Below are 26,227 nucleotides of genomic sequence, written 5' to 3' on the forward strand. Positions count from 1 at the left end.
CCAAATCATGTTTTTATTAAGGTGTGTATCTGTTAAGCTCCATGCAGCTGCGCAAGATCAAAGAAACAAGAACTACACAGTTTGCAGTATGGTCTCTTTTATACTAGTCTGGGGTAAATACAGAATCTTGAAAACTGCAATAGAAATTTTCCAGCCTTATTTATATGAATTAATTAAGGCAGAGTCTCTTTGAATGCTTTGACATGTTTCTTCCAATATTTCTCTTCATCTGGTCTAAGTTGCCATTTATATGAGATAAGCTGTGAACTGACTTGCCCACTCTCTCAAGTGTTTATGTCTGTGTTCCCTTCCTTTTCCAGCTTCCCCACAATCACTCACAGTACCTAAAGTGTCTCCCATCCGTTCCTTGCTCACCTGTTTGCCTGATAAGCTCCATGCATCCTTTTGGTGTGCATGGAATGAAGCAGTTGCTGAGCTCACCACGTGACAGCTTCCCTGCGTTAATACTGCTCAAGCTAAAAGGTTAAAATCAAAACAGCTGAATTAGCAGTCTCAGAATTTTATCTTCCCATCTAAACTTGTATAAGGGAGGAACTACAAGAACCTTGTAGAGTACTAAATACTGACATCACTGTATTAGATAGATTGATACTCTAACTCACTTTAACACAACTTCCTTTGCTCCTCTGGAGACAGATGTTCATAACAAAATATGGTGAAAAGTTTAGCTACCTCCTATGCAATTTAACAAGAACCAGTTTGGTGTAGTGGTGAAGGCACCAGGCTAGAAACCAGGAAACAGTGATTTCTAGTCCCACTTTAGGCATGAAGCCAGCTGGGTGACCTTGGGCCAGATCTTCATGTGTGTTCCTTAAGGAAAAATTATGCTTTATTGCTTGCCCAAAGCTTTGGCTCCTGTATGTTTCCAACAGAAGTTATTAAGGCTCAACTTTTGCTGATCTTCTGCCTGAACATTTACTTGTACTAGTGAAGTTTTCTTCGTGTGAGAATAAAAGCAAATGGAAACCTAAACAAAAGTATTAGGAACTGGACACTTTTAAAAGCAGCCAGTTCCAAAGATTATATTGCTTTTCTTTAATACAGTGTTTTTCAAACTTGGCAACTTTAAGATGTGTGGCTGGGGAATTCTAGGAGTTGAAGTCCACACATCTTAATGTTGCTGAGTTTGAAAAACACTGCTTTGGTATATTCCTTCCCCAACTGGCCCTCCAGATGTTTGGGGACTGCAACTCCCAACAAGGGAGTTTTATTCCCAAGCAAATTACATGCATATTTTTACAAGCATACCCATCGACATCTTTCTCAGGTGCCACAGCATTGGTTATTTTCTCTGTGTTGATGGGCTTGTTTGAATCCAGAGGCAACTGCACTATAAACCCATGGATGCCAGGGTCTTCATTCAAATTCTTAATGCATTTGAGCACCTGCATGTTTATAGGAATAGTGAAAGAAGGGGAAACACATGTAATGCTAAGCAAACCACAGAAGAGACTTCCTGATTTCTTTAGCCACTCCTGCTGGCAGGAGGCATCAAGCATGAGTGATTGTGCAGTGGGCACAGGAACACTTCTCAGCCCCAACAGACCAGAATTACTCAGATTGTTACCTTATAATAATGAATCGATCAAAATGCAGTGTTATGGCTATTCATACAACATGCTAAACCAAAGTCAGACAACAATCTAGTAGGCTGTGTCAACCCAACTATGGTTTATAAACCATTTCTAAACCACAAGTTATGGTAGTATTCCCAACCTTTCTGGCTCACATTTGGAATATCTTGAAAAATGGCTATCGTGGAGGGCAGGGCCATTTACCAGGCTGTAAATGAGGTTGTTCCCTGCCACCAGCTCTAGCCCCATTAAGTACTCTCTACCATTTTAGCTTATCTTTGCTTTTTTCCCCAAGAAACTGAGTATACTTCTAAACAACACCCAGGCTTGAAGTCATCCACCTAGTGATAATTCTGGGGTCTATCAGGGGTTCTTGAGGTTGGTGCTATATGCTTTTCATTTATTATTGTTAATTAACTGAATCATTAAAAAAATGAAGCAGGGCACACAAGGTTGATGACTGAGTTCAATGTGTCAACATAGCCAGCTGTAGCTTATTCAATAGTGCATAATTAGGAAACCATGGCTTGACATGACATGCAATTTTTAGCCATTGTTTCTGCCTGGTAATACTTTTTTGTAAGACATTCCCAAATTAAAAATGTTGAGTTTAGATACAGTTAGAAGGTAGCTAACGTTAAAAAAAAAATCAACAATGGTTCAGGAGAATACAGATTTCCAAGGAGCTACAGAAGGCATATTACTGGGTGAGAATGACCTGATCACATACAGCTGATGCAGACATTTCTTAAAGTGAACTGGATTACCTCAGCCTCTGTAGCAGTGTTCGGCAGCTTGATGTGATTGGCATTGATCCCAATCTGGGAAAAACAAAATGCCCCCACAAAATGACAGAGTTTATGAACTGGGATATGATCAGATGAAGATTAAACAGTCTCGTTTTGCAAGCTTTATAGTGTTCCTCATACACAGAACTCATCATGTTTATGTCTCCTTGCTACAAGGACAGACACTTCTTCTGAAAAGGTATATAACAAGAGGTTAAAATGTTCATTGAGCAAAGGCAGGAAAATGTATTCTTATGTTGTCAAGGCAACCAGGCAACTTTCTTGTCACAGGGCAATGCAAGAATTTCATTGCCTGTCATTGCACTACAGTGTGGGAAAATAAGAACCAATCATGTGTTCAATCCTGGTCTTGGAATAGAAATTATATACACGCACTGTATATATTCTTCTTCACTGTAGTTTAATTAAGTTACAACAAGCCACTTGTTTGGAGGAATTAGCAATTGCCCCTGTGCAGGTTGGCAAATTATCCTTGGTTATCACAACAGTCCTCCATAACATGCTACTTATCCTAGCTTTGTACCACTGAAGAAGATAATTGTCATAAAGCCTTTCCACCTGGGAGAGAGGAAGAACCCTCCAGTGTTCCTACTGCTACAGAAACAGTTTCCATGTGCTGCTCTTCTAATGGAAGTTGCACACCAATGTGATTTCCTGGGTTATGAACTGGACCACCATGCTATGGAAACTTTGGATCTTTCTCTCTCTCTCTCGTTTTTATTAAATAAATTTTTAACAAAGTAGAAGCCATAAGAGTAAATAAAGAGAATAAAAAAAAAAAGTGAACAGTGAGAACAGAAAATAGAAAAAGAAAGAAATTATAAAGAAGCAGCTCCCTACCTTCTTGACAGTGGTTATAGATACATTTACATTTTACTCCCCCCACCTCTCTCAAGTTACATCATAATTTCCTTCTTTCCATAAGCTACCCTTTCTAATCTTCAAACCCATAAATCGATTTTCTTTTTTCAGCAAAAAGTCCTTAAGGAGTTTCCAGTCACTAATAAATGTAGTTGATCTTTCTCTAATCAAACAAATTAATTTTGCCATCTCTGCTAGTTCTGTCATTTTCATCAACCATTCCTCCATTGTGGGTATTTCATAATCTTTCCATTTTTGCACATATGGTAGTCTAGCAATCATATATAAAAATAATCTTCTGTGGCTCTTTTCTAACTGACTATCCATTAATCCCAACAAGAAAAGTTCTGGTTACAATTACAAATTACAATTGGAAACTTTGTATCTCAATCTCTCTATTCAAAGCCAAATTGACCAGTAGGAACAAAATGTTCCATTGAATCTAATGCTATGACAAGTAGCTTTACCTCAGCAGCAGCCTTCAGCTTCATGCTAATGTACAGATTTGAATCATCCCGATCGCCAACCTTTGGGGGAAAAAAATCAGGTTATTTTACAGGCCAGATTCAACAACTATTTTCATCCATGCTCGAAAACATGCAAATGTGAGTAGATCAATAGGTACCGCTTTGGCAGGAAGATAACGGCGTTCCGAGTCGTCATGCTGGCCACATGACCCGGAAGTGTCTATGACAACGCCGGCTCCAAGGCTTAGAAACGGAGATGAGCACCGCCCCCTAGAGTCGGACACGACTGGACTTTACGTCAAGGGAAACCTTTACCTTTTATAGAGGACTAGATTTACTAGAAACTGTTTCAGAGTTGAAGGGTTCTAAGCCTGACTTCAAAACATTTTGCACAACTCTAGAATATACTTCCACATCCTAGATTACTGTTTACTCTTCCAAGAAGTTGAATGCTGCCAAGACAGAACAAAATGATACTAATATGTTGTACTGCTCCAAAGTACCTTTTCATCTTAACCTGTGATTTTAGTGGTGGTAGAGAAACAGTTTTGCATACAATTTAATTAATAACATTAATCTCATAAAAATTATGTTTCCACACAAGCATGTTTCTTGGTTATAACCATGACCTGAAAGTAAAGCCTACAGGTTTTTTGTCAACCAGGTTTGACATTTAATGGTCTTTTTGAGCAATGCAAAATTGTACCAATTATCTTTTCAATGCTGCTCAACTGGGGTCTTGTATCTGCCTTAGGAGATACAGACTTCATTCATTCTCTACCATAATTCTTCCCAGTCAACAGGGGAGTTCTTCAGTGTACTTAGCTGGAATACAACAGACTTTAAAATCTCCACTCTAAATATGAATGTATTCATATTTAATCTTCCTTTTAAGCTAAAAAACAACTTTACAAGTATGCTTGCAATGTGTAAGATAATGTCTTCCTTAAACTGAGCACACAGTGACTTCACAAACACATCCAAGTAGCATAAATACAAGAAAAAAGAAATAGAAATATGTTTGGCATCATGAAAAGCTTTTTTTGATATTTTCTCATGCTTCAACCTACATCTAAAATTCAATAGATGGTGCTAAGATTGTGCAGAACATTGAATTCCAAGGGGAAAAAGGCATTGGAGGATGCAGGACCATTCATGTAGCATCTCTTGCCAACTCTTTAAAGTAGATGCATCTTTTTCTGGAATCATGTAGCTGTTCTTACAGCTGCAGTGTAAACCCAGCAGTTTGATTTAAGGAATTCCTGACAAATGCTACACAAGCATCCCCGCATGCTCTGAAGTTCCTTTTTTTCCTTTGAATTCAAAGTTCTCATAGCTCCAGAAAGACCCTCTCTCTGGATGCAGCTGCCATTCCCTATAAAGTTTTCATGCTTCATAGAAACATTAAATGGTATTATCAACAATTTGCTGGGATATAGACCCTTCATAATACAAAAAAAAAAAAAAGATTAGTTTGAGGTGTTATTGACTGTAGGGACCATTCTACCTCACTGAGTAGGTGCTACATGCCAACAATGCCCCCAAACTACTATATGCTTGGCTGGAGTCTAAAGGTGACCAGCTTATTGCAAACAGATTTTTTTATACCAATGCAGGATAACATTTGAGGGGTTGGAGGCTTTCTGGTGCATTGCAAAGAGTTTTAAGCGTGGGGCTGAAATTGCACTGGATAATTTAAGGGTGTGATGTGGCTACAGGATGCCAACTTGTCTACATGATGGCACAGGGGACATCACCAAGGGATGGAATTAGTCTCCTTGTTTATACATGAGCACCTGAAAGAAACTGTAGAAGCAGCATTTCTGAATCTGCAAACCAGCTTAATAAATAACACTAAATAAAAAAGTATTATATATAGGCCTTACCTGCAGAATAGCAAGGCCTGGCCTGAAACCTGGAGCCTTTGCTTTCATTTCTGCAACTTGGTTCTTCAGTCTCTCCCGTACTTGGCTGGAAAGAACAGGTGAGAAAGAGAGAGCAAACATTAACAATTTGTAGTAGATAAAAACAATTGGGAGGGTCTAGTTCCAAAGTCAAGTGGGTGGATTTAAATCCACACCATTTAGTTTTGCCATGTTTAGTCCCCAGTTCCACAGATGTAAGGCTGGGCTGCTGACCAGTTAGAAGAAGGGGGAAGAAATCCATCAACTGCTCAGGTAAAGTTGATTGTACAATTTTACTCTCTCTCTCTGCCCCCCAAAATGTCATCAATGGTGAAGGTGTACAGTTGCTCAAGATGGGGTGAAGTCTAACTAGGAGCAATTATTAAAGGCAGTCTTTAAAACTCTAATGTGTTTTACTGGTCTGCTGATCAAGGTATGAACTGAATCAGATAGTTTGGCAAGAAACATCAACAAAAGAACACTACTCAATTTATTTTTTACAATATTTATCTGTTGATTTTCCTCCAAATGCTCAAAGTTGCATAATGTACTATGAGGTAGGTGACAGACCCAAGTGAGTTTTAACGATAACTGGGGCTTTGAGTTCATGCCGTACGAGCATGGTTTGACACTCCAGTCACCAAAACAGAAAGAAATTACAATACATTCTTGTACAAAATATTATGCAACAATATTTCTTATCTTTAATCATTAGGTAGAAATATTTAGTTCAGAGAACAGTCAAACTGGAGAAGAAAATCAAACTGACAAACTGGTCACTATATCATTTGCTACCTACCATATACTCTCCTCCTGTAAAACTAACAACCATCATCTTTCAGTGCCACCTAGTGAACCCAGAATGCAACGGCAAATAACATTTTTTTCTTAACATTTTCTGGGACACAAGTAGAGCTTAATAATGACCTGCTACAGACCGATCACTTGAAAAGGACATCATGCTTGGTAAAGTCAAGGGCCAGCAGAAGAGAGGAAGACCTTCAGTGCGATGGATTGATACAATTACAGCAACAATGGATGCAAACATTGGAACAGTCAGGCACATGGCACATTTCGTTGTTATACAAAGGGTCGCCATGAGTCGTAAACGACTCAACGGCAACTAACAACAACAACAGACATTGCATTAAGCCAGGTTCTGCTTAATCATAATTTATCCCTGAACTAGAATTGGCTGAGTGATGTGAGAAGGCAGCATTTTAGACATCATAGTATGTTACTAACAGGGATTGGAGAAAGGCCTAAGGCATTTGATACTTTTATACAGGGCCCATGTCAGACTTCACACAGGTACAATAATAAATCAACTCCACATTCCTAGAATGCATCCTGCACCCAACAGCAGAAACTTCACAGACTTGATGCAACTAAGGAAGGTGCTTAATTGCAGATGTGAAAGAAGTCCTATTTATACAAAGAACTGCCTAAACCTACAAAGAACTGCCTAAACCTTTGCCTGATTATCTCTGGTGAAGGGAAATTCACTACCTTTCAGGGTGATTGATCAACAGTCAAAGTGCTCTTGCTGTTAGGAAGTTTTTCTGATATTCAGTCAGAATCTGCTTTCCTGTAAATTAAATGCTACACTCTGCAACCATCAAGAACAGTCAGCATCTGCTGTACTTTAGAAGGTGCAAAGTTGAAAAGGTGCTTCAGAGTAACTGTGTACACACATACCACACCAGTCAGCACCCTCTTTCAAAAGTGAAATCTGTGTAATATGCATGTATGAGTTAAGAAAAGCATCCTCACCTGCTCCAAAGGACCATGTTGGATCCAGTCAACATCTCCTAAGCCAACTTCATACTTTCCTCACATTGTGTGACTGCTGTGCAAGCCCAAGAAAAGACATAGCTTTTGGAGTGCCCACAGATGTTTGTGCATCCATGCCTATTCCAAACACCTTTTCATCTTTGAATTTAAAGCACAGGACACCTCTAGAAAATAAGTCTTGATCTCTCCACTTGACACTCCTTCAGTGATATTTTTTTCAAGGCTAAGCATACCTAATTTCTTCACTCTCCCCTGGTAGGATTTAATTTCTAGCTATCTTTGTCTTAGTTTTTTCTTGAGACTGGCATTTGAATCAGTGCCAGTCATCCTTTTAATCTCCCATAATGTCTGTAATGGTGTTATGACATTTTCTCTTCTTGCTTTTTTACTGAAGAAACTACAGATAAAGTCACAGGCTAAAAAAATCACATAAGTAAAATAAACCAGGAACAAGGGCCAGAGGAAAAAAAAAAGCAGCGTCCACTGACAGAGGAGGTGAAGCAAAAGAAGATACTTTACCCATGAACATCATAGACTGTTGCTAGTATTACAAATACTTGTTTTTCAAGGTAACATTTGAAATAGCCCTGTAAGCAGTTAACATCTCTGTTAGCTTTAATTTCACAATATTTAGTTCATTGATTTATTACGTGCCATCAAGTCAGTGTCGACTTAGCGACCACATGGATTTAGCAATTTCCACTAGAAAAAAGAACTGCGTGGTACATGACATCTGTTCCAAATATCAGTTAATATTTCACCAAACCCCACTCCATGAATTCTATTACATGCCATTTCAGCACATAAAGAGTTCATGCTGCAGATCATAAAATATTTCTGGCCACCATAAATAGGGTGTTGTTTTTTTTAACATATATACTAAGTAGCAAAATTTCTGTTACTGCATTCTGCTCCATAAGTGTAAAGTGATTTGAAAATGTAGTCCTAAGCTAGGTACAAAAGGGCCTGATGAAGATAATTGGCCAGTCAAGCAAATTAATTTAGCATCCCTAATTTATGTTTCCAAATAAACAGAAAGGGGAAGGGTATGAGATGCTTGCAATGGAACTCCTCTAAGTGGCAAGTAAAACTACTGGTTAATTATTCAAATGACGTAGTCTTTAGCTTAAGAAACCCAGATTTGCAACAAAATAAATGTAGTTAATGCCATTACGCCCTTTCTATAATGTGTTTGTTCTTACATCTTATTTACTTAAATTAGTAGCTTACTACACTGCAGCTACTCTGTTTTGTTCTTACAAGAAAAGTAGCTCAAGCTTCAACACAATGACTGGATTCACATATCACACTAAGCCACAGTAGGTTTATTTGATTTCAGTTTAGCAAGTTGCTTGAACCTAGCCAACATGGTTAATGATAGGGACCCTCAAAACTTTCTGGATATTGGGCACTTTCAGAATCTTGCTATGTTGTGACTTCTCTTCCAAATAATTGCTGGGGATCTTGCATGTACAAAAAGTGTTTTTCCTGAGGCATATAAGCAATTCCAAAGGGAGAAATTATCAGAATTCTGGATGCCATCCTCTCCAACACCCCTCTTGCAGGACACTCCCTCCTGATTCGGCTTACCTTTGTCCTTTTTCTGGGCAGATGGGCTCCCTTCCAAACTAAGCACTGGCTTGCAGCCACTTACCATTTTCATGTTCTAAAAAGACCTATGGTGCCCATAAGAGTTCTTGAAAATGGAGATGAAACCAGAGGTTGGTTGGCACTAATATGCCAGCTCCCCTTTCAAAAGAAAGAAAGAAAGAAAGAAAGAGAAAGAAAGAAAGAAAATTCAACTGGGATAGGGAACCAGGCGAGGACCAAGTTTAGCTTACTATATGCCTTGCAATTTTCTATAATAAACAGCAGCAGAGATTTTATTATTATTATTTTAAAGAATACAAGAACTCAACCAAATGTGACTTATTCAACAAACTATGGCTAAGCAAACCATGATTTAGCACAATCTGTGACTTAAGACAATGACTGCTTGAAGACCGCCCAGTGAGTTTTGGGGCTGAGGAAGGATTTGCTCTCCACTCATCCCAGTTCCAAGGCCAAAGCAATTCACTTTTCCACAATAGCTGAAATGCATTCTGTTTTTTTTCCTGATATGGGTCCTGTTCAACATTTGCCACAGCTTATGATTCCAAAGGTCATTAAGGGGGCAGTTTCTTGTAGCTGCTGCTTGTGCAGCTGCAGCTAGAAAGGGAAAATTCTACACAACTTGTAAGAATAGAAACTTTGCCTTAAATTTCACAAATAGCCTTGTCACACTTAAGTACTATTTAATCAGTTGCACATGAGCCTTATGAGGTCTAAACTTGTGATTTCCTCTTCCTTAGAAAGCTTGGGGAGGATAGAGACATCTGGAACCCTCCCTCCATGAAATCTGTCTGAAACAGCCTCACACAGTAAGAGTTGTATAAACTTCTCAAATCAGTTCTGTTCTTCCAACATCTCCTTGGCGTCTAAAAGAAGGAAAACATTTCTCTCCATTCCCCAACTACTTCTTTTAGGTTCAATCCCCAAATCAGCACAATTTGGTGGCTTTTAAAAAGCTACTAAATTATAGCATGGCAACATGGACAATTCAGAAAAGTTTGTGTCAGAATAAAACAGCTTCTCTTTAAGGTGCAACCAGTCATTTCTTGCAACAGACCAATACAGCTGCTTTTCTTGGATTTGTCAATAATTTACTGGTTTACCTTCTTCCCCACAGCAGGGATGGGCAACATCCAGCCTCCAGATGATACTGAACTTACTTTCATAAACTGCAGGCAACGCTACCAGTGAGGTAGGATGAGGGAGCCATAGTCCAACAGCATCCAGAAGGCCACGTATTATCTGTTTTCGCCTTACAATTCTTATGTAAAAAACAGCCAGATTTGATGCAGCATCAGGCAATATGAAAGTTCTACGAAAGCCCACTCACACAAGTAAGGCAACAGACTGAGGGTGTTCATATTATTCAGCTGTATTATGGACTGATTTTGGCCTAGTCAAAATATTGCAAAGAATATTTTAAGGCTTGGTAGGTTTTGTGACTGTAGCCCATTATATTATTTAGTAAATCATGATGAAGCAAATTATGCTTTAGCACAATAGGTAGACTCAGTCTTATTTTGACAGTAATCTAATACTGGAAAACAAAAGGAGTTTCCTATAGTTGATGTCTAACTGGGCAAATATGAGAAAACTTCCATGAGAATCCCAACCTTTACAGGACTGTGGGCATATCTGGAATGCTGGGAGTATGTTATGGGCAACCTGACTGAGTCAATCAGAAGACACCCACTGACCAGAAGGCAAAGTGCACCAACTCTCTGGTCTCTGAGAATGTCCTCTATTAGCTCAATTTACATTTGTCTTTTTAGTGCATAGGCAAGCACACTTCCAAAAAAAACACTGGAACTGCATTTAACCCACCATTTTTTGTTTTCTAATCTCTGGGATCTACAGAATATGCATGAGGCTGGCGGTTCGCAGCATGTAGCTTCCATGTACTGTATGTACGTATGCTGGCTGGGGAATTCTCAGAGTTGAAGTCCACACATCCTCAAGCTGCCATGGTTGAGAAACACTGCCTTACACTATTAAGATGATTCAATTTAGATTATATTGAAATGAGGTGACTTCATATATGTATTTTCCTGCTTATGGATAAATTGTAGTCCTTACAGAGCTCATATAATGGGGAAAAAAAACAACTCGGTAAGCCCAGTCATAATTTTATTGTAAACCGCCCAGAGTCCCCCTTTTTGGGGGAGATGGGCAGTAATAGAAGTTTGAAAAACAAAACAAAACAAATAAATAAATAATCCAAAGCAGCCTCAGAGTAGCACAATCAGTTTTCTTAGCACGTTTTCTGGGCACAGACTGAAATCTCATCAGTGAAGCTTCTGTTGCCTGAAGTGATAAAAAAGCTTCCCTTGATATGTTTCTTCATGTGATCTATTACAAAAAAAATTAGAACCTTCGCTAGCCAGACACCCATATAGATTATTTTAAAAGCAGAGGTATGGAGGCCTCCGGATGTTGCTGGTCTGAATTCTCTTGGCCCAAACCAAAGCACCCAACATCTTGGAGTCCAACACCACACAAAGGGCTAAAGATTCCCCACCCCTGTGTTAAAACTGTGGATGGATTTCAAAACACAGCAAACATTTTGTGTCATACCTTTAATTTCAGGGTCAAGATATAAAATGTTAATCAGTCATGGAGCCCTGGGTTAATAAGCAATAAAGAAAGATAGCAAATGAAAGAGGAGACACTTCAGGAAAAGACTTGACTGACTCCGTCCCACAATTTAAAAACTTAGTCTAAAGCTGGGGGGTCCTCCGAGTGGCACCCATGAGTATGATATGGAGACCTCTCTTGATGCCCATGGTTAGATGGCATTTATCTAGAAGATAAGCACTTTCTTTATGGCCAGGAATTGATCTGGGCTGGAAAGGCCTCCATTAGCCTTCTGAAAAAATAAAAAATAGTCAGCTGCAATGCATAGCTTTATATAGAAATGTGCTGTTGAGCCAGTTTGTGAGAGTACCCAAAACATCCTCTTAAAATTTCAATTTCATTTGTTTATATGCACACCTGACAGCCAGTCTGGTATAGTGGTTAAAGGCACTGAGGTAGAAACCAGGAGATTGCTAGTTCTACTCTTGCCTTAGTCACAAAGCCAGCTGAGTGACCTGGGGCCAGTCCCCTTCTCTCAGCCCTAGGAGGGAGGCGACAGCAAACTACTTCTGAAAAATCTTGCCAAGAATACTGCATGGACTTGTTCAGGCCGTCATCAGGAGTCAACACTGACTTGAAGGCACAAAAACAAAACAACCCACGCGCATGCAGCATATATCTGCCAGATTGAAAAAAAGATTCCTAGCACAACTTTGTACACAGGACAGAAATATGCATTTTTAAAGATGCGTATATATAGGTATTTAGTATGTCATGATTGATTAATTATTCCAGGCAATAAACCCTCCCATCAACCAGATTATGTTGCACCTATTAGGTCAAGTGTCCTTCGAACTGAGCTTGACTCCTGGTGTCTATATGGATGTGCTCATTTTGTTTCTTGGCAAAAAAACAGGAGGAGTTGCCACTGCCTTTTTCCAGATGTGTTTTCAACTTCCAGTCCATCCCATAGACCTGGGATTTCCTGGTACTATATACTAACCTGCTTGGTTTAGCTTTTTTGAGATCAACCAAGATCTGCTAAGTATTGCCACCTACTGTGACAACTACTCCCTAGTATATTCATTTTGCTATTCGAAGATCAAGTATGGTCCTCAGCTGAAATAAATTGTACATCCCTTACATACCCTGGGCATCCAACTTGGACAGCTGAATTGTTCTTTTTTAAATGGATCTTGCTCTGCAAGCAAAGTTCCTTTTTCTGGCAAGTATAACATGATAGGAAAGCACCAAGATTCTGTGAACCTGGTAGTTTAGCACCATAGCAAAAGTTACCTCCTGCCAGAAGCTGCTTATGCAAGCAACCTCCCAACCTAAGCAGTATAATACCAGAACAAACTTGCACAATGTTAGAAGCTGCCTTCCAAGAAACAGAGGAGGGGCAGAATCTCAATTTGGAGTCAGAGAGTTGGAAATGGTTGCCAAGCTAAACTAACACTGCCCAAGCATCAGAGGCATAGGATTAATGAGAAAGGAAAAACAACAGGCCTGCTTCCACTACCTGGCAGGTCATCTGCCAGTTCACGTCCTCTGTGTAAATCTTCCGCATTCAGGGATAATTTAGGACTAAGATCTTGGTACTGCAATTTTCTATGAGCCCTTTTGCACAACCTATCACTGCTGATGATGGACCCCATCTTAGAAGAAACCACCTCAGCTAGCTCCCAGACAGGATGAAACAACTTTTCCAAAATGGCACCTACAGCAACACCCCCACACATACAAATAAAAAGCATGCTTTCTTCTTCAGAACTCTTTCAGTCATAGGCAAATCTATGCATGATTTATTACCATTTTTTTAAATCCCATGACACTTTCACTCCACCCTCTTATTAGAGGCTGTGTGCCTTTAATGCAAACTGGGTGCAGTTGTCCCAAATACTAAGATGCAAATACCTGTTGAAATCCTGCCTGCCTTGCTGTTCTTAAGAGGCACAGTTCTCTGCCATCAGGAGAGAAAGGAGTAGCAACCTATCTACCTTGTAGTTTCAATACTGCTTCAGTTACTCTTCTTTCTAGGGCATTTTTAGGGAAGGAAAAAGGGGGAATCCTAAGAGGAGCAAATGGCCATGTAAGATCAGTAGTCCACATCAGACAACTTTCTGCTTTCCAGGAACAAGTCATTTACCGGTCACAAGGACCATAAAATTAAAGCTATTTACTGGTTGGGATTTTTTGATGCCGACTCAGTTCATACATTGTGCCAAGTCAAGGTCTGTTTAACCATAGTTTACTGAACCAACCATAATTGGCTGGGCTTATGTGGTACACCAAGCCAAAACCAAGAAAATGACATTATGGGTGGGTACCACGTGTGAAGCAGGCCTTCAGTCATTAAATATAAATAATGGTATAGACCAGTGTTTCTCAAACTTGGCAACTTTAAGATGTGTGGACTTGGACTCCCAGAATTCCCCAGCCAGCACGACAGTACAGTAGCTGTTATTTTGTAATGGCCCTTCAGGCAGCAGAAACTCTGTATCATCTGGGCATGAGGGGTTGTGGCTGAGTGATAGTTCAATCCTTGTCCTCAACCAAGTGTCTTTTAAGTTCTATCAGCAGCAATTCCTTTGGCTCTAAATTTGCTGTCACCCCAGTTCCCTGAACTAGCAAGTATTGAGAAAGGCCATCTCCATTATTGCTTTCTTCTTCAGACCACTCTCAGATCCACTTCTTTTTGTCACAAGAAGCCACTGCGATACTCCAAAAGGGGTTGTGGGTAAGGGAAGGGTCATCAGACCAGCTGCAGCTGATGGCACTGATCATCCTGACGACTTTCTCCGAGGAGGCAAAGAGCACTGCAATGCCTACCTGATCCTGAGAATAGAAACTAAAATGTATTGCCTCCAGCTCCTCAGAAAGCTCAGAGCAGCAACAGAGCTTCACATTACAGCCATTTGTATCATATAATCAAAGCTACGCATTGTGATTCTGATAGACCATGTGCTAGGGTAATGCATAAATCCACCCCCCTGCATGAATTCTATTAAAACACAACACACTGAACCATAAACCCAAAACAGGCTAGGTTGACACATCATTTAAATGTGGTTGTCTAGTTGTGGTTCAGTGTTTCGTGAGAACACAGCCAACAACTATGTGAGAGAAACAAGACTAAGTCCTCTAACAAACTTCACAGATAGGTGGGGACTTGAACCTGCCTTCTCAAATTTTGCACATAAAGGATCCAGCATGACTCTTTCTTAATGAAGACGGCAAAGAGCAGGTGAGGAAAAAGAGTTCTCCTAAGGCTTTGGAGAACCAGAATTCAAGAGAGTGAACAACTCAAGTTTACCAGGCTGGAGCAGGTAATACTAGGCTAGAAATGATTTAGGTGGGAAACAACTTTTCTTCATCTTCCTATGCCACACGTGTAGACACAGGCCTCAGTAGGAAGAGAAGCCAAGCCTGATCCACATTTTCTCAGAGGCCATGTTGGTTGGCTTCACTTACTGTTGTAAGCCATAACATGGTTTGGTTCTGGTGCAGAGCATGGTGACAGCCCTAACTGTTATACAACTAGCCATAATTAAGCAAACAATGGCATGATATGGACAAAAGGTCAATGTGACTAGTTGAGTTTCCTCCCAAGTAACTGTTCCATAGGGACAAATCCCTTAATGTGCCTTTGGGACAGAGTCATAGGCAAAAAAGAACTGTGGACACTGGGCTGTTGGAAGAGCAAAACCCAGCCTGACTTGTCAGCTCTCTGATGAAGTGGAGTTAAGCTGTAGGCAACAGAAGTTGGGAAGAGTGCACAGACTCCAAGCAAATGCAGGTCGGCACATCCTCTTCTTGAAAACATCTGTAGCAAATCTCATTCAACTCAGTGGGATTTACCTCTAAGCAGAGATTAATAAGATCACACTGTATTAGACTGGAATGTAATTTAAGGATTTATTTAATTTTTCCGAGAAGCACAGTCTCCCCCACCACAGTTACTGGACTACAGCCCAGGTGTGCCGGATGATATGCCCACGGATGTTGCCGCCCTGCCGAACCCGGAGAATCCCCTGCTGCCGCTCTCTTTGCTGCTCTAGCAGGAAAAGGTGCAGATGTCAGCGCGTATTCCAGCCCCAAATCTGTGCACCGAGACGGCGGAGGAAACTTACGCTGAAACGGTTTTCCCACTGATGATCTCCGCGGAAAGCATGGCGATCCTCCTGACAACAGCAGCTCCTGCGCTTAGAGAGGCTCCGATGGTGCCTGGAAGGAGTTCAAAAACCCCCGGGACCCTCCTCCTTCCGCGCGCTACCCACGTGGCCGCAAACTTTGCACACCACTCCCGGGGCGCGAGTTCCCCCGGACAGCCAACCCGAGACGCCCTCCGCGGCCGCCCGCCCCCCCGTTCCGCCAGGGGAGGAGAAAGAGGAGGAGACGCAGCCGGACTAGCAGGGACTGAGTTTTTCGCGCGCGCGCGCGCCTGAAGGCCCGGAACCGCCCTTTCTGTGCGCGATCCAAGAGGCGTCGTCTCCCACAACCGATTGCCGTCACCTCCTGCTCCTCCTGAGTAGGTGGAGCGACCGTTCTTCTCGTGAAAAGGCGAGCTGAGAAAAGCGGAGCTTAGCGAGGAAAGCTGGTTCTTCCTAGATGGTCTACTTGGCTCTTTGCGCGCCTTTTACCTAGAAGTATACGCGCTTTTTACAGATGCTTCTAGGACATCGTTAGAAAGTCGACAGGATTCAGTTCTTCGGGATCAGATCGCATAAAATTCGCCACTTGGGGGATCAGATTGCACAACTTGTTTCGCAGATACATCTGGAAATTTAAAAATTGCCAGAATTCTTGATCACTGGGTGTGCGTGTGTGCGGAGTCGACATCTGAAGGCACTAGGTTGCCTTCACTTAAAAAATAAAGTCTCCTTTGAGTTTAATTCTTGGTGATTTTATGGATTCCTGCATATAATTTTCTTTGGCAGCAGCTAGGTTTGCCATTACAATATCTTCTCCTGGGATGGTTTTTTATTACCTAGTCTAATTTACAGCCCTGTGATTTTCTAGTGGTCTCCCATCCAAGCAGTAAGGAGAGCCAGTACTGTATGCTGTAGTGGATAAGATGTTGGACCAGGACTGGGGATGACCAGATTTGAATCTACTCTTAACAAGGAATTCACTGGGTGACTTTGAGCCAGTCACAGTCTCAGCCTAAGTGGGGTTAGCCTAGCCTGTATCACAGGCAGCAGCATCCGTGAGGGTGAGGGAGGCAAGACAGGCAAGATGGTGCTCACATCATTGTGATGGAAGCCCCATCCCTTTGAACAGGTGTGCAACAACACAAGCACAAGAGAAGCAAAGCTTCCTTGGTGATGTCATGACTGTCATTTTGTCTCTTTTGACACCCCCCCCCCCCCAATGCTGCTGACCACTAGTCTGTTACGGGGATAAATGAGAAAGAATAGGTCTCTATGTAAATCCCCTTCAGCTTCTGGAGAATAAGGCTATAAAATAAATAAAAGGTCCAATTGTACTGAGATTTCGTTATCAGCCAGGGTCACTTAGGCAGCCTTCTTTAAGCAGCTATTTGACACTTTTTTCTTCATAATAAAAGCAAGAGGAAAGAGCTGGTCCTGAGCCAGATTTGATCATAATACTCATGACAGGTGTCAAGTCTACCTACATTTAGGGAAAAAATGGCTTAAGGGAGCATGATTTGATTTGGTGGTTAAGTTTTTTCCTTAAAAAAACAGGCTGCAGTGGATCTGGACATATGTGTGCATTCCTGGCCTTTCAGTGGCTTCTATTGTTGGTCCTTGGTTGGGCCCATTGATGTATCTCTGCTGCTGAAAGAAAGATCTTGCTGGTTCTGCTTGCTGTATGATCTTCTACTTCCCCTGAATGTCTTGCACCATTTCCATGTTCTTGTTTTCCTTGACTGGATCCTAATCAGTGGTCTGAGAGCAAGAAGCCTGTGCTTTAAGGAGCTAGCAAATAGAAATTTAACATCTAAATCTTTTGCAATGACAAAATGCAAGGATGAGGAAGGCTCCATCTTCATGAACTTTGGTTTGATGCTGAAACTCCTTGAGTTGAATCTAATAGAGCAGAGTTTGTGAAATGTTGCAAACAAGTATTTTGAGAATTCTAGAAGTTAGAATCTTTATGGACATTCCACAACACCATAATGACCCAGCAGGAAGGTGTTCAAACCGGTTCTAACCATATATAAAAATTACTGGAGTTATTCTACTAAATGCAAATAACTGTCATTCTGAGGGTGGCAAAAAGGCAGCCTCAAAGGTTCTTTGATCTGCAATTTGTTATTCAGTTTGTGGGCTTTCCCCTTAGAATCAGGGTTCCTAAATGGCATTTTGGACATCTCAAACAGCTTTTGAGGAGGAGATTAATGAGGTAAAATTTACTTGGTTGATATTTGTAGAGATACGTTCTTCGCCTGTTTTTCTTTCTGTAAGCGGTTGACCATACCATAGCACTCCTGATAAGTTGTTTTTGGTGGCTGATGCCTAGCTCCTCCAAATGACTGGAAGACTGTATCCTTTTTTAGTTCAGAAAAATAGGCCTAACTCATAAATTATGGTAACCCATTGGCTTAACCAGGTTTACTGAATAAACCCAATGTATCCATACAAATGTTAATAAAACTTTACCAACCACTATGGCCAGTTCATATCTGATGCTACACATAAAAACCTAAAAGCCACTTAGTGGTTTAACATAATGTGTTAACCCAGGCATTAATATCTGGTCTATCTGGGAGGGAAAACCAACTTTCCTATAGCTGTTATCCTATAACTCCTGTCTGTTGGAAGTCCTGGCAAATCCAGCATGCCTCTTTAGCATGTGCATTAGCATGTAAATTGAGTTCATCCCATGATGCAACTCTTCATGCTTCTGAGGAAGCTGTTTGTTGCCACTCCCACTTCTCTCTCTCTCTTCCTCCTTCTGTTACTCTCCTCATCAGGGCCACATGCTCCGGCCTTGATGAAGAATTCTGCCCCTTTCTTCCATGCAGCTCTTAGCAGCTGTAGGACTAAAGGTGAATTATGTTTAGGGACAAAAAGAAAAACAAAGATTTCATCTTTTCCACCAAACATGGATGTAACCGAACGAAGAATAAAGTCAGTAAGATATTCTTTTTATTTCTTAACCTACTTTGTCTAAGTGTGCGATTCTTTATGCTTGGGAAGGCTGAATGTGTAAGATCAATAACCTGTGTTTCTCTAACATGCTCATTGAAGCTATCTAAGATATACTTTTTTTGTGCACAGCTTCCTCTGCTGTGTTAAACACTAGGACCACTCCATTATGTGGTACTAGCTGGCCACTAATTGGCTTCACTGTCATCCCCAAACAGAATGGCCATAAAGCATGGCGGTTGGTGAAGGTGGCACTTGCAGACCACTAATTTGGGGAAAGCTGCTATACAATAATGATTATTGCAGAATTATATATAAAACTTGTGTCTGCATCTTTAAGAATTCTGCTTTATTAAGCTGGTATGAGGAAGAATTCCTTCTATTTGTTCCTGCTCACTCAAATCAGCTAAAGAAATCAGGTTGGGTATCCTGGCACAGAGATATATTCAGAAGCTTGGTTTTTGTATGCCTAAAAAGCTCTAAATTAATAACTCATTCAGTAAGTATTGAATTAAAGTTTGCTTATAATGCCCGACTTGTCTGGGTAAAGTCCAAAGCTTACACATCATGCTGAGTTATTCACATCTTATTTGTTCATCTGCTCACCAAAGTGAGAGAATCAAAGAATAAGCAGATAAGCTACGTGCACATTGCTAATAAGCAATGATTCCCGGCTTAAAATGACAGAAATATTGGACCAAAATGTTTGAGTTCTGAGGAAAAGTCCTACATAAATACTAAGTAGTATTATTAATGATGGATGCAAATGCCACGTTTTATCAGAACTCCATATCTGCCTCTCCCACTTTGCACCCTTACCCTCAAATTATCTTTACAACTACTAGGCACGCAGTAAAGTATAATTATTTTACTGATGAGCATCTGAGGATAGCTGTGTGAATAAAGATATCTATTAATATCAAATGTGTTTTAACAATTCAGGAGAAGTTTGAGGTCATCTTGACTTTTTTTAAAGGCAGGAAATGATTCAAAAAGAGCAAATAAGTTTACAAATTGACATTTCAACACAGAAGGAATAACAATACTTGGGTACTTGAACAGTTGGTTGCTTATATCTGCAATATTTTACAAGTTGATTACCCAGAATGGTGATTGGATGGATGAGGCACATTTAGTCCAACCTCATCCATCTAAATGATTAAAGGGCAGGTCTCAGTATTTGAATAATGGAGACTTGTGTGAAATGTAGTTCTCAATGAAACATTAGGTAGTTTTGATGTAACCTAAATTAGGGGGCCAAAAAGTGTGGGGATGGGGAAGGACTAGAAAGGAGAATCATCTGTCACTGGGGTGGACATAGGCAACTATTCAACAAATCAATTACCTCTGTGAACCAATTCAGATGGAATGTTAATTATAGTTTATGCTTCAGATATGAATTCAGGCAAAACTCTTCCTCCTTCACTGCAGACTCAAAGAAGTTTACTTCAAAAGTTGTCATTTCTATTTCAGATTAACCACAGCAGATCGTATTTTCCAAAGATAGTTGTCATTTCCATTTCAGGTTGTATTTTCCAAAGATAGAAGACACCAATTTCAAACAATTTAAGATGTTGAGTTGTTATCTAACTGTACTTGAGATGTCAAGTCTGCCCTATGGAATAGTATCACCCTCAAGGTCTGTATGGCCCTGATCCTGCTAGCCTTCAGGAAGGAACTTAACCTGACACATCCAACAGACTCTCCTGCTGTTCCTGTGCTCTTGCAAAGAAAGTAGGGTGCTTGGTCAAGTTTTCAGCCTGATTAGAGGGTGCTGATTATCGGACTAAATTATCGGACTAAACTCTAAATTCCTCAGCTGTAGAGTTATGTTCTATTCATGAAAAGGTAAGTTCAAAGTCAACCATGATACTAGAAGCTAAATTGTGTCATCAAGTAATGTCCTGATGCAACTGAGTTACATTTTGAGTGGTTTCTATCAATGCATGCCTTTGTGTCAATAATCAACTTTATCAGCAGATTGCTGCAATCTTTAAATTCAGAGATTCAAACTCTAAACGTTTGTTTTGCTTTTGCATAACATAAAGGGGAAGTGGGAGACAGCCAAGAAAAACAGAGGACAGAGCTCAATGTCTTTTAAAGCATTGCTCCAATCATTGGTTAATCTTTTGCCTCTTGCTTTAACATCAGGGCTGTGTTTAGCTGATTAATTGTGAAATAAAATTGCTGTAATTAGGGTCAGTATATTTTTTGAAATACAAGAACTTATAAAGTTGGGAGGTAGAGAGCATTCTTGGTCAGATATTCATGTTACCTTCTCATACTGAGGGAAATGGGTCTTCTTTAATCATGGAAGTAATACAAGCCTGTAATCTAAAACAAGGAAAATGTGCTTAATTCCCCTGGGACTATTGTTTTTGTTGGCATAACCTTTATGATGTCTCATTTTTATAACCAGATAATTACTCTGCTTAAAATGGGATATGCAAACTGTAGATAAATGTTAAGAAAGGAAAAATAGACATTCTTATTTGGTGTTTCACACTTTCTTCTTCCTGTATATTTATTTGATGGATTAGTAGGAAAACTTATGCCTAGACTTTGACTATGATGACAATTTTATTTATAAGTAAAATAAGTAAAATTGTACATATACAAAAAATAAAAACCACAGCAGCCAAGAAAAATAATAAAACAATAATAAAAAATAATACAACTAGGAAACTGGCTCCATCACATTCTCAGGGCTCCAGACTGGAGCACAGAACCAAGTTTGAGGGCCTTAAGGTTGGGGCCAGTCTGATCTCTGGAGGGATGATGTTCCAGAGGGCCAGTGTCATGGCAGAAAAGGGTCTCCTTCTGGGCCCTGCCAATTGACACTCCTTAGCCAGAGCATGCGTCTCCTACTGGATCAGATATGATGGGAAGAAACAACTAGGGAGAGACAGTCCTGTAAGTATCCCAACCCAGCACCTTGAATTGCACCTGGAAGCATACTGGTAGCCAATGCAGCCCAGAAACTAGTGGTGTCACATGTATTGAATTACTCTCACCATTAACTGCCCATGCTGCTGCATCCTGCACCAGCTGCAGATTCTGCATGCTCTTCAAGGGCAGCCCCGTGTAGAGCACATTGCAGTAGTCCAGTCAGGAAAGCATGAGGGCATGAGTGACCCTGAGCAGGGTCTCCTGGTCCATGAACGGGCACAACTGATGCACAACACAAAGCTGTGCAAAGTACCCCCTAGCCACGGCTGCCACCTGCTCTTCAAGCAGAAGCCATGAGTCCAGGATGACTCCCAGATTGTGCACTGGTTCTGTCCAAAGCGGTGCCTACCCATTCAGAACCAAAGATGGAAGGTCCCCAGAACCAGGAGGACCAAAAACCTAAAGCCACTCAGTCTTGCTTGGGTTCAGCAGAAGCCTTTTGAGCCCCATCCAGGCTCCTACAGCCTCCAGGCACTGAGACAGAACTTCCATGGCATCACTCAAATGACATGGGGTGGCAAAATAAAGCTTAGTATCATCAGCATACTGATGGTACCTCACCCCAAACTGTTGGATGGCCTCACCCAGCAGTTTCATGTAAATATTAAACAGAAGGAGAGAAAGTACCAAGCTCTGAGGCACTTCATAAAGTAGAAGCTGCAGGCTGGACCTCTTTCCCCATATCAGCACTGACAAGAACTAACCCTGAAAGAAAGAGAAGAACCAGCAAAACACAATGCCATCCACCCCAACCCTTGGAGCCAATCCAGAAGGATACCATGGTCAATGATATTGAAAGCCACTGAGAGATCAAGAAGAGTAAGGATGGATTCAGCACCCCCATCCTGCTCCAGTGGGAGGTCATCCAAGAGTGTGATCAATGCCATCTCAGTCCCATACCCAGGCCTGAACCCTGACTGAAAGGGGTCTAGATAATCTACTTCTTCCAGAGTCCTCTGAAGCTGCAGTACAACCACCTTTTCTACAACCTTCCCTAAAAAGGGAAGGTTGGAAACTGGGCAAAAGTTGTCCAGAATGATTGGGTCCAGCGACAGCCTCTTGAGGAGGGGGCTCACCACTACCTCTTCGAGAGATTGCAGAACCACCCCACCCTGAACAGCCTTAACCAGCCAGGAGGAACATGGACCTAGTGCAGAGATGGCCAAGCTAACAGCCACAAGAACCCTGTCCATTTCCTCAGGCTCAACAGAATCAAACTCTCCCCAGATAAGTAAGCCAGACCTATTACCCTTAGCCTCCACAGGATCTGCTGCAAGGCCAGAGTCCAACTTAGAGCATATCAGATTGACTTCATCCATCAGATGCCTAGCATATTCGCCACAACAATCCTTTAGATGAACCCCAGGACCACTCCTTCTCAGGAGGGTTTGGTTTACCTGAAACAAGGCCATTGGATGGCTATCTGTAGACGCAACAAGGGCAGAGAAATATTGTTTCATTGCCCTTACTATCAGGAGGATCCAAGACACGACAAAGCAACATAATGCAGGTCGTAGCTGTTTTGAAGAGTTGTTTTTATCACTTTTCCCAGGGAGGGAATGCAATAAATTAAACCATACCCGCTGTAGAGCTGACACACATCACTCAGAAATTACAGTCTGCTCTCCCCTTAGCACTGCCATGCCTTTAGCTAGCCTCTCTGCTCCTGAATTGTCATTGAGTGCCTCTGCCTAAGACAAATGTACTGAACTTCTGAGTCTGAGAGACTGTCACTGGGTACAAGTGAGGGGTCCTGGGAACTTGATGGGTCTGTAGACAACAGAATGGATCACCGACTCTGGTACTGCTGGACTGGACCAAGATTATATATACAGAAGGCCAAACTAAGGTACAGCAACCAGCCTTAGGACTGACTACCTTTTAGAACTGACTATAATCAGTAAAGGAATCGGCAATCAAAAAATATGCTCCAAACTAGCACTTCTTGAAAGATAGGAAGTTTAGTTTTGGAAAGCATCATCAACATTTTCACTTGGTTGGGTGGGCATTAGTAGCCACCAACAGGATTGCTTTTCTTCATTCTTATATTTACTTTAACCCACAGGGACTCTGTAACAGTCTCCAGCAACTTCAGCAGATTTAAGATGGGTAGTGTAGTGTGAGACTAGGCTGAAGCTGCCATAACTAAAGATGAAGCAGGCAGGTAAGCAAGAGAGGACAAAAGCCAGGAATCTTGTCTAAAAGATCCCTTCAGGGAGGTAGATAAGAAGAAAGCAAGTCCTTAAGGAAACAAAGGAAAAATGTCACCTGAACCAGACAAAGGAAGTTGGGCCTGAGCACATGGAAATCCACCCCCCAATCCCATCAACAGCTATCAAACTTGTAAATTAACAAGTCAAGAGTAGCTGCCAGTCTTGTGAATCAACAAAGCAAGGACTTTTGGGGATAAAAGGGGTCCCAAAGCCCGCTCATTCCTTGAGTTGTCTTTGGATCCAGACTTGGTGGCTTCCGTCCCTCTAGCTAGTGCCTGGCAGCCTAGTTGAGAAGGACGTGGGCCAGTGTGTGTGTCTGTGTGTGTGCATGTGAGGAAGAGCAAATGTACCTTGTAACCAGTGAAGTTTTGTGTTCCTTTAAACTCACTGGGTCTCCGTGTATTTCAAAGAACCTGTTGTGCCTCAGTGATTGGTTGGAAGTTATTTGTGTGTGTCCCTAATTATAAGCCAAATCTTGGGACCAGCTTGCTTGTGTGTGTAACAGTAGCAATGAAGGCCCTGGAAAAGAGATTCAAACACTGTGCTGTGCCTATACCTACAAAGATCTGAACTGCTCAAGCAGTGGTGTTCCCTGTGATGCTCTATTGACTTTGAAGAAGCAGAACAGAAAAAATATTGATGCTTTGAACCTTGTGTTGGAAAAGACTTCTGAAACTTCCATGGATGGTCAAAAAACCCAAACAAATGGCTCACAGAACAAAACAATTCAGAGTTCTCCCCCCAGATACAGATAACCAGACTAAAATTATCATGTTCTGGATGCATTATGTAAAGACCAGTGTTACACACACAAGCTCCCAGGTTTGGCTTATGGTCAATCACTCACAGACTCACAGCCTGTTGAGGCAAGCAGATCTTGTCAGCCCCCCTTGCTTTCTACCTGGGTTTTCCAGATAGGTGCGGCTTGAGCAGACAAGACACACAGCCCTGGTCAACAGCTGGGAAGTAATTAGGGACACACACAAATAACTTTCAACTGAACACTGAGGCACAACAGGTTCTTTGAAATACACAGAGACCCAGTTAATTTAAAGGAACAGCAAAACTTTACTGGTTGCAAGGTACAGTGCTCTTTCTCACATGTGCAAGTGCACACACACACACACACACACACACGCTCATCCACACTCACCCAGGCACTAGCTAGAGGGACGGAAGCCTCCAAGTCTGGGTCCAAAGACAACTCAAGGAGTGGGCAGGCTTTGGGACCCCTTTTATCCCCCAAAGTCCTTTCTTTGTTGGTTCACAAGTTTGGTGGCTGTAGATGGGATTGTGGGGGGTGGGGGGTTCTCCATGTGCTCAGGCCCAACTTCCTTTGTCTGGTCCAGGGGACATTTTTCCTTTGTTTCTTTAACGACTTGCTTCCTTCTTCTCTACCTCCCTGAAGGGATCTTTTAGACAAGTTTCCTGGCTTTTGTCCTCTCTGCATACATGTCTGCTCATCTTTAGGTAATGGCAGCTTCAGCCTAGTCTCACACCAGCTCCCTTGAAAGGTGTATAAGGTTTGGAAAGAAAGAAGGAAAGAGAAGAAGAGGATGACCAGTAGCATGATGGATGGATTTAACTGCAGTAGTAATGGGTGCACTGTTGGAAAACCTGAAAGGCTAGGTTCGGGACAGATAATCCTGAAGAACTATCTGTGCGATTACTAAGAGTGAAAAATCGATTAATTAGAAAAAAGCAAGAACATCCACTTATAAAGTTTACACCCTCTGGCATCAACTCCTGGCACAAGGAAGCAAATAGGATTTGATAGGTATAAGGGAGACCTATGGGATGACTCCTACAACTGGAATGTAGCAACTGAAGGATGCAATGTATTCAAAGGAACAGAAGCAACAAAAAAGGAAATGGTGTTGCGCTATATGTTAAAAGTATCTCTGTTTGGTATAGAGCAGTGTTTCTCAACCTTAGCAACTTTAAGATGGGTGGACTTTAACTTCCAGAATTCCCCAGCCAGTGTGCCACCCAGCCACCCATCTTAAATCTGCTGAAGTTGCTGGAGACTGTTACAGAGTCCCTGTGGGTTAAAGTAAATATAAGAATGAAGAAAAACAATCCTGTTGGTGGCTACTAATGCCCACCCAAACAAGTGAAAATGTAGGCGATGCTTTCCAAAACCAAACTTCCTATCTTTCAGGAAGGCATGAAGTCGTTGTGACGGGGGTGGGTGCGTGGGATTTTGATGATGCTAATATCACTGGAGAGACAAAATTCTGCAAATCGTGATCCTTCCAGGAAATTCCAAATTTGTATTGCTGGCAACTTTCTTCTTCAGTGGGTGAGAAACTCACAAGTGGATCAGTGGTCCTTA

General features: G+C 41.3%; 1 protein-coding gene across 1 annotated transcript in view; it reads right to left on the bottom strand.

The window, feature by feature from the left end:
- The window catches only part of MTHFD1 (methylenetetrahydrofolate dehydrogenase, cyclohydrolase and formyltetrahydrofolate synthetase 1), a 63,560-nt gene extending 47,385 nt beyond the window's left edge, over positions 1-16,175 (bottom strand). The window contains exons 1-6 of the mRNA XM_063290434.1: positions 15,749-16,175; positions 5,619-5,703; positions 3,733-3,792; positions 2,363-2,416; positions 1,270-1,406; positions 376-476 (exon numbers count right to left, since the gene is read on the bottom strand). Of these exons, the coding sequence (XP_063146504.1) occupies positions 376-476; positions 1,270-1,406; positions 2,363-2,416; positions 3,733-3,792; positions 5,619-5,703; positions 15,749-15,789 (478 nt within the window). The 5' untranslated portion in view covers positions 15,790-16,175. The remainder of the gene's footprint in view (positions 1-375; positions 477-1,269; positions 1,407-2,362; positions 2,417-3,732; positions 3,793-5,618; positions 5,704-15,748) is intronic.
- Positions 16,176-26,227: the final 10,052 nt, after the last annotated feature.

Source organism: Candoia aspera, chromosome 1 (genome assembly GCF_035149785.1).
Source record: "Candoia aspera isolate rCanAsp1 chromosome 1, rCanAsp1.hap2, whole genome shotgun sequence".
NCBI lineage: Eukaryota > Metazoa > Chordata > Lepidosauria > Squamata > Boidae > Candoia > Candoia aspera.